The sequence below is a fragment of the Centruroides sculpturatus genome, unplaced genomic scaffold, assembly GCF_000671375.1.
Source record: "Centruroides sculpturatus isolate CEXI.00-Female unplaced genomic scaffold, Cexi_2.0 scaffold79, whole genome shotgun sequence".
In the NCBI taxonomy this organism is placed as follows: Eukaryota; Metazoa; Arthropoda; class Arachnida; order Scorpiones; family Buthidae; genus Centruroides; species Centruroides sculpturatus.
Genome location: NW_019384415.1, coordinates 409,082 through 421,565, shown reverse-complemented (window position 1 = coordinate 421,565; position 12,484 = coordinate 409,082). Strand labels below are relative to the sequence as shown.

Sequence of the window (12,484 nt, the reverse complement as noted above, 5' to 3'; positions counted from 1 at the left end):
AAAAAAAAAAAAAAAAAAAAAAAAAAAATTAATAGACATCTGATAAGTATAAAATGAAATAAGCTATCAACTAAATCTATACTAATATTATAAAGAGGTAAAGTTTGAAATCAGATGAGTAGTTTTGGAGGTAATCTCCAAAACTACTCATCTGATTTCAAAAATTCTTTCATCAATATTTAGAATAGACTTTCAGGGTGAACATAGGCTATATATTATTCCATTAAACATTCATATAAATTAAAAGATATCATCTAGGTAAGTGTTATATTTTTGGTGTCAGTGGGTGGCAAGGGGCAAGATGTATACGTATACAAGATAGGTAACCGCGCGGCGCAGTCACATGATTGATGAGATATGCAATGCACGTGTTCGAACTTGTATATTATATAGATGTTGAAATTCCACCCGCGTGGGAGAGGGACAAAATTAAGGCTCACCGTGAAGAACTCGGCTTCTATTATACTATTTTAGATGCATTTTTGATTGTGTTTTAATAGGGTATGTCAAGAGAATGTACACTAAGAAGGGATTTTTCGAAATTCCCTCCCAAGGGGAGTGTTATACATTTATAATAGATACATTTTGAGCCATAGCAACACGTGGCTGGGTACAGCCAGTATATCTATAAATACCATGCCTATAGAGAGAGAGAGAGAGAGTTTATTGGGTTGTTCGGAAAGTAAGTTCGTTTTTTTTTTCCACTAGACGGATTAGTCATATTTTCCCCCCCATTTTCGTTCTAAACCGTATTATCATTATATATTTTGACAGCTAGCATTTTAGGGACTATTTGTAAAAAATTTTGTTTAATTTCGTGCAATTGTTTATTTTTTGTGTCCCATCAAATATGGAAGATCGAAAGCAGAATCTTTGGCATATTTTGCATTTTTATTACCAAAAAAATAAAAATGCTGTTCAAGCAAGAAAAAAAACATGTGACATGTATGGTGGAGATGTGTTGACAGAACGACAGTGCCAAAACTGGTTTACAAAATTTCGTTATCGCAATTTCAGTATTGAAGATGCACCACGTTATGGATGGCCAATTGAAACCAATGAAAACAAAATAAAGGTACTGGTTGAAGCAAACTGACAAATAACACGTGAGATTACTAAGAGATGAAATTTGTCAAATTGAACTGTTTATGATTACTTTAAACAAATTGGTTTCGTTTCAAAGCTTGATATATGGGTTCCATATGTTCTTAAAAAGAGATGCTCTCGTTGGTGGAATTTTAAGAAAATTTTTGTTTTTGGAGCTTTTATTAGACAATTTAAGAATTGATTCAAAAGTGTACTGCCATCCAGTAAACAAATTGAGTAATATCATCAAACAGAAAAGGTGGCCAGAATTGATCAACAAAACAGGTGTAGTGTTTTACCACGATAATGCCAAATTTCACACAAGTTTGGTAACTNCAAATGTATTCTAAAACATATATTTATTAATTAATGTAACTGTATGTATTAGAAGAATTAACAAATAATTTCAAATTATATAATCATCATATTGAGTATAAGTCATTAAACAATAATTTACAATTACAATAATGTACAATTAATAAATTATACAGTGCAATTATAAAATGGTCTGCAGTGAGCAAGAAAACAGGAGGAACTTTCAGGAACAAAGTAATGACATCAAAAGCTGACAACTTATCTAAAGACTTAAAGTTATGATGTCATCACTTGGTTGAGCCACATGGGTATGCCCAATGCAGAGCAACTTTACAATCACAGTGTATATTAGAGAATTAGAAAAATAGAAAAAACAATAACTAGTTTCTATATATTGTTTAAATCATATAAATATAAACATCCACATCAAATCCGATACATAGCACTACTGTTTAAATCATTTAATTTACCTTCATCCATGCTTTCCCAGTCATCGTCATTGTCATCTTCATGATCATCACCATCGTCATTGTCATCTTCATGATCATCACCATCGTCGCTGTCATCGGCATCATCGTCACTATCATCTATATTTCCATCATTACTATTATCATCATCCTCCTTCTCCTCCTCCTCATTGTCCGAGTTATCTTCAGAACTATCATCAACTGAACTTAAGTCTTCTTCATTATCACTATCAACTGTCACACCTGACTCATTTATTTTACAACTTAAATCTGTTTTATGATCACCATCATCATCTGTAATATTGCCATTTTTTTCAAGTATTTCAGTATTATCATCTGATCTGTCTATTGAACTGCAACCAACTGGTATATCATCAGATTCCATTTTCTTCTACCTAATGATCATTATAAGAATACAGCACAATGTTAACTTTGATCCTGAAAATAAAATATTTTTAAATAATATCAAATTTTATTTTTTAAGAATTTACTTAAACAAAAAAAAATTTCAATAATCAAACATTAATATGGAATAAACTGCATCATTCTAATCTAAAATAAATAAATGAATAAGTATATATATTTATAACCCCTAGCTATTAACCATTGCATCCAAGAAGTGTGTGAAAGAACAAAGCCTAATAGGAAGGTTGTAATATAAATGTGAAAATACAGGTGAGGGTTAGCCCTCTAATCGTTGAATTGTGAGATCCGCTCACTAGGTCAGCAGATGACTTAATAGAAGGGTCTTAAAACGTTGAGTGGGGAGAGTTGTGGTTAAGTTTGATCGTTGTCAGATAATCAGGTTAAATAACAAAAAAAAAAAAAAAAAAAAAAAAAAAAAAAAAAAAAAAAAAAAAAAAAAAAAAAAAAAAAAAAAAAAAAAAAAAAAAAAAAAAAAAAAAAAAAAAAAAAAAAAAAAAAAAAAAAAAAAAAAAAAAAAAAAAAAAAAAAAAAAAAAAAAAAAAAAAAAAAAAAAAAAAAAAAAAAAAAAAAAAAAAAAAAAAAAAAAAAAAAAAAAAAAAAAAAAAAAAAAAAAAAAAAAAAAAAAAAAAAAAAAAAAAAAAAAAAAAAAAAAAAAAAAAAAAAAAAAAAAAAAAAAAAAAAAAAAAAAAAAAAAAAAAAAAAAAAAAAAAAAAAAAAAAAAAAAAAAAAAAAAAAAAAAAAAAAAAAAAAAAAAAAAAAAAAAAAAAAAAAAAAAAAAAAAAAAAAAAAAAAAAAAAAAAAAAAAAAAAAAAAAAAAAAAAAAAAAAAAAAAAAAAAAAAAAAAAAAAAAAAAAAAAAAAAAAAAAAAAAAAAAAAAAAAAAAAAAAAAAAAAAAAAAAAAAAAAAAAAAAAAAAAAAAAAAAAAAAAAAAAAAAAAAAAAAAAAAAAAAAAAAAAAAAAAAAAAAAAAAAAAAAAAAAAAAAAAAAAAAAAAAAAAAAAAAAAAAAAAAAAAAAAAAAAAAAAAAAAAAAAAAAAAAAAAAAAAAAAAAAAAAAAAAAAAAAAAAAAAAAAAAAAAAAAAAAAAAAAAAAAAAAAAAAAAAAAAAAAAAAAAAAAAAAAAAAAAAAAAAAAAAAAAAAAAAAAAAAAAAAAAAAAAAAAAAAAAAAAAAAAAAAAAAAAAAAAAAAAAAAAAAAAAAAAAAAAAAAAAAAAAAAAAAAAAAAAAAAAAAAAAAAAAAAAAAAAAAAAAAAAAAAAAAAAAAAAAAAAAAAAAAAAAAAAAAAAAAAAAAAAAAAAAAAAAAAAAAAAAAAAAAAAAAAAAAAAAAAAAAAAAAAAAAAAAAAAAAAAAAAAAAAAAAAAAAAAAAAAAAAAAAAAAAAAAAAAAAAAAAAAAAAAAAAAAAAAAAAAAAAAAAAAAAAAAAAAAAAAAAAAAAAAAAAAAAAAAAAAAAAAAAAAAAAAAAAAAAAAAAAAAAAAAAAAAAAAAAAAAAAAAAAAAAAAAAAAAAAAAAAAAAAAAAAAAAAAAAAAAAAAAAAAAAAAAAAAAAAAAAAAAAAAAAAAAAAAAAAAAAAAAAAAAAAAAAAAAAAAAAAAAAAAAAAAAAAAAAAAAAAAAAAAAAAAAAAAAAAAAAAAAAAAAAAAAAAAAAAAAAAAAAAAAAAAAAAAAAAAAAAAAAAAAAAAAAAAAAAAAAAAAAAAAAAAAAAAAAAAAAAAAAAAAAAAAAAAAAAAAAAAAAAAAAAAAAAAAAAAAAAAAAAAAAAAAAAAAAAAAAAAAAAAAAAAAAAAAAAAAAAAAAAAAAAAAAAAAAAAAAAAAAAAAAAAAAAAAAAAAAAAAAAAAAAAAAAAAAAAAAAAAAAAAAAAAAAAAAAAAAAAAAAAAAAAAAAAAAAAAAAAAAAAAAAAAAAAAAAAAAAAAAAAAAAAAAAAAAAAAAAAAAAAAAAAAAAAAAAAAAAAAAAAAAAAAAAAAAAAAAAAAAAAAAAAAAAAAAAAAAAAAAAAAAAAAAAAAAAAAAAAAAAAAAAAAAAAAAAAAAAAAAAAAAAAAAAAAAAAAAAAAAAAAAAAAAAAAAAAAAAAAAAAAAAAAAAAAAAAAAAAAAAAAAAAAAAAAAAAAAAAAAAAAAAAAAAAAAAAAAAAAAAAAAAAAAAAAAAAAAAAAAAAAAAAAAAAAAAAAAAAAAAAAAAAAAAAAAAAAAAAAAAAAAAAAAAAAAAAAAAAAAAAAAAAAAAAAAAAAAAAAAAAAAAAAAAAAAAAAAAAAAAAAAAAAAAAAAAAAAAAAAAAAAAAAAAAAAAAAAAAAAAAAAAAAAAAAAAAAAAAAAAAAAAAAAAAAAAAAAAAAAAAAAAAAAAAAAAAAAAAAAAAAAAAAAAAAAAAAAAAAAAAAAAAAAAAAAAAAAAAAAAAAAAAAAAAAAAAAAAAAAAAAAAAAAAAAAAAAAAAAAAAAAAAAAAAAAAAAAAAAAAAAAAAAAAAAAAAAAAAAAAAAAAAAAAAAAAAAAAAAAAAAAAAAAAAAAAAAAAAAAAAAAAAAAAAAAAAAAAAAAAAAAAAAAAAAAAAAAAAAAAAAAAAAAAAAAAAAAAAAAAAAAAAAAAAAAAAAAAAAAAAAAAAAAAAAAAAAAAAAAAAAAAAAAAAAAAAAAAAAAAAAAAAAAAAAAAAAAAAAAAAAAAAAAAAAAAAAAAAAAAAAAAAAAAAAAAAAAAAAAAAAAAAAAAAAAAAAAAAAAAAAAAAAAAAAAAAAAAAAAAAAAAAAAAAAAAAAAAAAAAAAAAAAAAAAAAAAAAAAAAAAAAAAAAAAAAAAAAAAAAAAAAAAAAAAAAAAAAAAAAAAAAAAAAAAAAAAAAAAAAAAAAAAAAAAAAAAAAAAAAAAAAAAAAAAAAAAAAAAAAAAAAAAAAAAAAAAAAAAAAAAAAAAAAAAAAAAAAAAAAAAAAAAAAAAAAAAAAAAAAAAAAAAAAAAAAAAAAAAAAAAAAAAAAAAAAAAAAAAAAAAAAAAAAAAAAAAAAAAAAAAAAAAAAAAAAAAAAAAAAAAAAAAAAAAAAAAAAAAAAAAAAAAAAAAAAAAAAAAAAAAAAAAAAAAAAAAAAAAAAAAAAAAAAAAAAAAAAAAAAAAAAAAAAAAAAAAAAAAAAAAAAAAAAAAAAAAAAAAAAAAAAAAAAAAAAAAAAAAAAAAAAAAAAAAAAAAAAAAAAAAAAAAAAAAAAAAAAAAAAAAAAAAAAAAAAAAAAAAAAAAAAAAAAAAAAAAAAAAAAAAAAAAAAAAAAAAAAAAAAAAAAAAAAAAAAAAAAAAAAAAAAAAAAAAAAAAAAAAAAAAAAAAAAAAAAAAAAAAAAAAAAAAAAAAAAAAAAAAAAAAAAAAAAAAAAAAAAAAAAAAAAAAAAAAAAAAAAAAAAAAAAAAAAAAAAAAAAAAAAAAAAAAAAAAAAAAAAAAAAAAAAAAAAAAAAAAAAAAAAAAAAAAAAAAAAAAAAAAAAAAAAAAAAAAAAAAAAAAAAAAAAAAAAAAAAAAAAAAAAAAAAAAAAAAAAAAAAAAAAAAAAAAAAAAAAAAAAAAAAAAAAAAAAAAAAAAAAAAAAAAAAAAAAAAAAAAAAAAAAAAAAAAAAAAAAAAAAAAAAAAAAAAAAAAAAAAAAAAAAAAAAAAAAAAAAAAAAAAAAAAAAAAAAAAAAAAAAAAAAAAAAAAAAAAAAAAAAAAAAAAAAAAAAAAAAAAAAAAAAAAAAAAAAAAAAAAAAAAAAAAAAAAAAAAAAAAAAAAAAAAAAAAAAAAAAAAAAAAAAAAAAAAAAAAAAAAAAAAAAAAAAAAAAAAAAAAAAAAAAAAAAAANTTCCTTTCCATTATGTAATATTCAGGTAATTTTATTTAAGCCCATTTCGCACACAGTTATATAAATTTTTTTATTAAAAAAACTTTAGTCACTTACAAAAAATGAAAAACTTGGTGTAAAATTGATTATGTAATTGGCTACATCATTTCTACGTAATATAAAATATTTCACAATTTTATTTACATTCATTTGTAAATTTTATTTAAATAAGAAAAAACGACTTGAGTTGCATTGTAAAATTGAATTTTCTTAAAGTGAGGAGGCGGAAAATTCAAAATAATTTAAGCAGAATAAATTGTGCACTCTGTGAGAAGAAGAAATCACATATCATGTGCTAATTTTGATCCCACACAGACCAATTCAAAGTCATTACATTTATTTCCATTCCTCCCCGAAACTCATGAGAGCAGCGGAGTTTTGGCAGGAAAGTGAGTTGCTGTCGATTATGTTTTTGAAAACCCAACTTTTACTCTACAGTGATATTTTGATACTTCCGAAATTCCGTGGACCATCTGAAGACGAAAATTTGCAATTAGAAAGAAGACATATCACAGATCATCAATCTGTCATATGTCTTAGCATTATTAGGACTATTATATACGCATACTGTATGTGGCCAGCAGCAAAGAATATAACAAATAAAAATACATGAATTGCGTGAGGTCTGTCATGTGGTCCAAAATGTGCTATACAAAGCATCATTAAGTTGACTGACAATTCTTTGCCTCTCCCCACATCATCAACTGAATGCAATTGGTTAATTAACCAGATGTTTGCAGGTCAAAAACATTGGGAGGGATGTGGGACACAATAGTGTATTTGTTGTTTATTGAAATGGGTATTGTTTAGAGTCTGGAAATGGATTAATGCACTTATTATTATTTCTAACAGAAAAAATTGATTTAGACTCCTAACAATTCAGAGTTCAAAGTGGCCTCCTGAAATGAATTAAATTAAAAATACAAGGTATTGACCTTGTATTTTTAATTTAATTCATTTAATGCAGTACTATTCTTTTGCATTCATTTATTCAAATATAACTTAAACATCTGAAAAAGTTCAATAATTTTATTTTATTTATAACATGCATTTTAATCTATTTAAAATTTTTACAAATTAATATATAATTGGCAGAATATCCAGTCACTTCTCCTAATAAGGGACAGGTATTCCTAAGAATTACTGGGTCATTGAATTTTGTGCAATGAAAATAATAAGGCTCATGGGGAAAAACAGAGCTAGGGAAATTCCTTCCCTTAAAATCTGTACAATCTTACAAAACATTTTATTTTAGATTTCTCTTACATAATTAAAGCTCATCTTTTTCAATTAATATTTGAATTCTTATACCCAGGATGCTTACTCATGTTGGAATACTATATTAAATACATCATACTTTATCACTTGATTTTTAATCAAGAAATGTACACAAACTCAATAGATCAGCATGATACATATTCATAGAACAACCAGAATAACCTATATAAATAAATTATGATGTAATAAAGAGGAGAAGAAATGTGTGTTTATTTGTGGGTCACTACATTCAGCTGAATCAAAGTTTTTGCATTAACATAATATTACTTTGTATAGTCTCTTATGATTTGCTACCTTCTATTATGTAACATTATTGACTTTAAAATACATACTATTCTGAGCTAATGCTCTTCTTAAGAGCAGTATTCCTGAAATCAGTAGAGTTCAATTTGAATTTTACAATGGTTTCCATGATAATTTCTACTTGTAATGATGAGCTGAAACGCTTAAAGTACTTAGAAATTAAAGAAAGCATTTTAAACATTTTCAATAAAACAGAAAATAGTGGACTTTAACAAGTGGAGAAGTAAGTTTATTTTCTGACAATTTAAACGCATTTATGATTTCAGCTTATTCTTTATTAAAATTATATAGATTTTATTTTATTTTCGTACAACTTTTTTCTTGTGCAAAGTATTTTTTAGTACTTTAGAAATGTTTACCTAACATCATATTATATGAAATTGATGTTTACCTAACATCAATTTCATATAAGCATTATACTAATTGTCAACAAATAATAAAACACTATAATTTTTCTAGGTTATTCTTATAACAGGAACTTTATCACTTAATAATTAATTTGAACTAAAGATAGATAGTGCATCATCTTAATCTAGGCTAATATTTTCTCTAAATGCTTATAAATTATTAAAAATATTTAATAAAATAAACTGTCTACTTATTACAATTTTATCTATATACTGTATTGATTGATCTGATATAAGGATCTTTTGCATTTTTGTAAACATTTTCTATAATCTTCCAGTACATTTTCCATTAAATGCTATAAATGTTCAAGCCTTTTATATTTGTTAAACAGCATTGATCCTTCCATTAACAAAAAATAAACAAAGTTCATATTTAGCCATACATTCATTTTACACTTTATGTAGAAAATTTATAATATAAAACATTAATGAAACAATTATATTATCTACTATATAAAGATGGAAAAAATGGGCATTTTCTGTCACAGTATGCCAAAAATGGCCACTAGGGGCACCCCTAGCTATTATTTAAATTAACAATATAAATTATTTTATATTTTTATAGTATAATATTCAGTATATTATTATTTTAATTTGTAATAGGAATTCATTATTATTATTTTTATCTATCTACTATATAAAACTTAAAAAATGGCCAGTCTTTGTCGGCATATCAAGCACCAGCAAAGCATAGTGGCAAACCTAGGAATTGCCAGAGTCCATGCTTGACTCATTTTGATGGTATTCAGCATGCATGCTGCTTGCTGTGTTATTTAAAAAGAATTGAATATAGTGATTTGGGTCATAGTGTATGACAATGAGAGTTATGCTTTTTAATTTCATTATTATGTTTTGAACTGGAGATGACATATTATGGTATTTCTTTGCAATCATAACAGAAATATGTAGTATCTTATTGTATTTTGAAAGTTATTTTACAAGAATTGGATGTAGGGATGTTGGTTTAAGCACATGACAATGATAGTTATGGGCAGTTCACTTTCAACAGTGTTCTGTCGAATGTCTCTGCACTTTAGGTAAACCATTTGTAATTACAGTAGAGCTTCGTTTATCCGAATCAATTGGGGACTGGGTTTGTTCGGATAACTTATTTTTCGGATAACCAATTATATATGAAAAAATATATTAATTTACCCCGTGTTGAAATTTTTCTCCAAAAGAGCTTTGCATTGGGAAGTGTGAGATCTGACCTCAGAGTAAGGCCAAAATTGTTCATTCCCCCCCTAAATTTTCGACATATGCGAAATAAATTTGTCGCCTCCTCGTTAAAATAACATTGTCAGAAAAAAGAATCAAATATCGATAGAAACTTATAACTTTCCCCTTTAATATAAACATTCAACCCTTGAACAATGACATTCCTCTGCTGCAATACAAAAAGTTTATAGTTAAAGTCTGAATTTGTCATTTTGTTTTGGTCCCGAGAACAACTTTAACCTCCACACCTGCAGGACCAACTCTACCTCTCACAATGGGGAATTACATGACTACTCTCCCCAGCCCAAAGCTGTAAAAGCGACTTCTTTCCCCCTCCTCGCGGGAGTCTCTCATCTACGGCTGGTCAGAAAGGATTAAATCTCAGAGAATTTTAACTTTGTGCGTCGATCAGAAGAATAAAAGCATAAACCTAACGTCTACGTTGAAATCTACTAGAGGTATGGAACAGTTAATGTAAACTCTCTCTCCACAAGTTAGGAGCTAGCGAACTAAATTCATTTCTCAAGATGTTAAATGTTGTAATCATTAATTTTTTCGTTAGTCTAATAAATCGTTGTTTCCATTGTTAAATGGTGTCATTTACTCACATATTGCCTAAGCCTCATCGACGACCCCTCTCACCTCCTCCACTCAACCTGACAAAAAGAATCCCGACTCTTTGGGACCGCATTCAAAATTTAGGCATCTTGACAAGTGAGCAGGTTTAACAACGTGTAGCCGAAAAGGGAGAGTCAACGGTTCCCGACCTCCGCGGCGGTTCACAGAAGAATACTGATTGCTGTCAAAATGAAGAACACAAAAAGCTTTCTCAGCACTGGAACATGCCTCTAGTGGCCAATGGTAGTAATTGCAACTAAAAGGCATGGTCTTATATGTGACACCTGAGTATATCTCTTATGCAATGAGTTAGAAGTAACTCAAAATGGGACTTACTTTATAGACACCCTGTTCTGTTATGGATTACTACTATTATTGTAAAATTGATAAGATTTATTAAAATGAAAAGGCAACTTTTTTATGAACCCAAATAAAATATATAATTTTTTCATATTTCGTGATTAACTAAAATATAACAATGATATACTTACTTTTTAAGAATTACACTGTATTACAAGCAGTGAAAACAAAAATTAAGTTGCTGGGAAAGCTGCTTTCTTCAACAGAAGTTTTTGCAAGACAGATTTACTAAAATTTCTTGTTTGTTATGCCAATTGTTGAAATGGTATATTCCTCAAAACATATAAGTTTTTTGAAGATTTCTATCTTCAACTATTTTAAAAACATAAAAAACATAATAATAATTAGGTGTACAATAATAATAAATTTTAATTTATTTTTTATATTTGTATTAAAATAATTACTTTATTATTAATAAAAACAAATTTTTTTGATTAATTAAAATTTTTAGCAGTTTATTACATTTTAATTTAAAATATTTTACATAAACTAATAATATTTAAAATTGTTTTAATATAATATCCTACGTCTATAAATTGCCAGCTCACTAGGAGCTGCTTTTTATTGTAAGAATATTAAATTCTATGGCAAATGCTTTTGTGAGGCCCAAGCAATACTTGAGCTCATGTGTTAAAAATATCATGAAGGTATCAAATCAAGGGATTGGGCTTTGATTCTAACGCTCATATAAACCGGAAGAAAAACCTAAATAAAATTGGGAAATAAAATTATTAATCAAGAGGAAAAAAGTTTTTAAATAACCTTAAAAGGAGATGCAGTGCTGCTGATATTATGTGTCAGACTTATAAGAATTCAAAACAATTAAATACAAGTAGGAGTTTCAAGGTGTGATTAATTTCCCTTGATCAGATTACAACACAGTGTCAAATTAAACCTGTGGTAACCCAAAATGGTCTATCATCTGTTTAGATACAAGAAACTGACCAATCAAAAGATAGAGATCCGGGGAAGAAAATCTTTTAAAAACATGGATCTCAAGGATAAAGGCAGACTTTTTCCCTGCTTCCCCTAGTGAAGTTAACTGTAGAGACTTCTTCCAGACTTCTCTCAGCTTCTGATAGTGTCAACCACTGTCGACACTTTTCCCAGCTAACAACTATAGTCAACTGTCCAAACTTTTCCCTGCCTCCATGAGTGACATCATCCTGTTTGATCTTCAAGCTATCATCCTTCGTCACAACCTCCCAAACCATCAAAGCATCGACTGACTGCCCCAGGGTCAACAACCTAACAGTCCAGAGCCACCAGAAGACAAAACACTAGATTGTAAGACTTAGTATAAATAAATGGGTTTGTTTGTCACTGCAGCTATTTGCCTCACTTTCCTTCATCCCATGTATGATAGTCCTGACATTTGGATATCACCAATTTGGCGACCTTCACACTTTCAATTCATACTGTTCTTAGAGCAATCCTTTAAATTTTAATGGTTAAGTGATTAATCATGAAATTTATAACTACAACAAAATAAATTATCATAATCTTATAATTTATATTTTGAGTTTCATCCATCTTAATTCAAGAAAATAAATTACTTCTGCTTTCCTTTGTTTTGGAACTACATTGCTAGATATTGGATCCATACTTCAATTCATCAACATTAGACTTAAAAATTTTATGTTCATATTTAATTCTAAAATTTTAGAAATGATAATAAATGTTTTATCAATGATTTTGTCATCAACACAGTACTCAAGCAGTTTAAGAATGAACTGAACTGTCTTCCAGCATAAAAATTCTTTACCTGAAAAGTTTTTAATTACAAGCAAGTACTTTCAACATTTCAAAATGTTATCTTCAGACAGAACACAAATAAAATTTATATTACAATTTTAAAAAATTGTGATTTAAATGTTAAAAATGTTAATAAAATTAAGAGAAATACAATAAGAAAAAGAATTATGCAACTATTATTCAATTGTAAAATTAAAAATTTGTTATTTTTTGCAGTATTGACTACAAAAATAATTTTTGATAATTAGACATATCTTTTGCAATTCAATAAAGGTGCATAATTTATTATTATTGAACAGATAAAGGAAACATTGAAGATTTCATCAGGAATTACCAACACAAACATCCACTATCACCTTGTCTACAGGAAGTGTGTTGACAGAAGGGTGCTGCATTCAGAGACAAGCAGA

The 12,484-nt window shown here is 22.1% G+C and overlaps 1 protein-coding gene across 4 annotated transcripts in view; it reads right to left on the bottom strand.

The window, feature by feature from the left end:
• Window positions 1-12,484, bottom strand: part of LOC111619156 (myb-like protein X) — a 65,883-nt gene that overhangs the window by 43,602 nt on the left and 9,797 nt on the right. For 3 of the 4 annotated variants that reach the window (XM_023360833.1, XM_023360831.1, XM_023360834.1), the window contains exons 3-4: window positions 10,451-10,631; window positions 1,872-2,306 (exon numbers count right to left, since the gene is read on the bottom strand). In XM_023360833.1, coding sequence (XP_023216601.1) covers window positions 1,872-2,253 — 382 coding nt within the window. In that variant the 5' untranslated portion in view covers window positions 2,254-2,306; window positions 10,451-10,631. The remainder of the gene's footprint in view (window positions 1-1,871; window positions 2,307-10,450; window positions 10,632-12,484) is intronic. The other variant, XM_023360832.1, reaches the window with a different exon arrangement.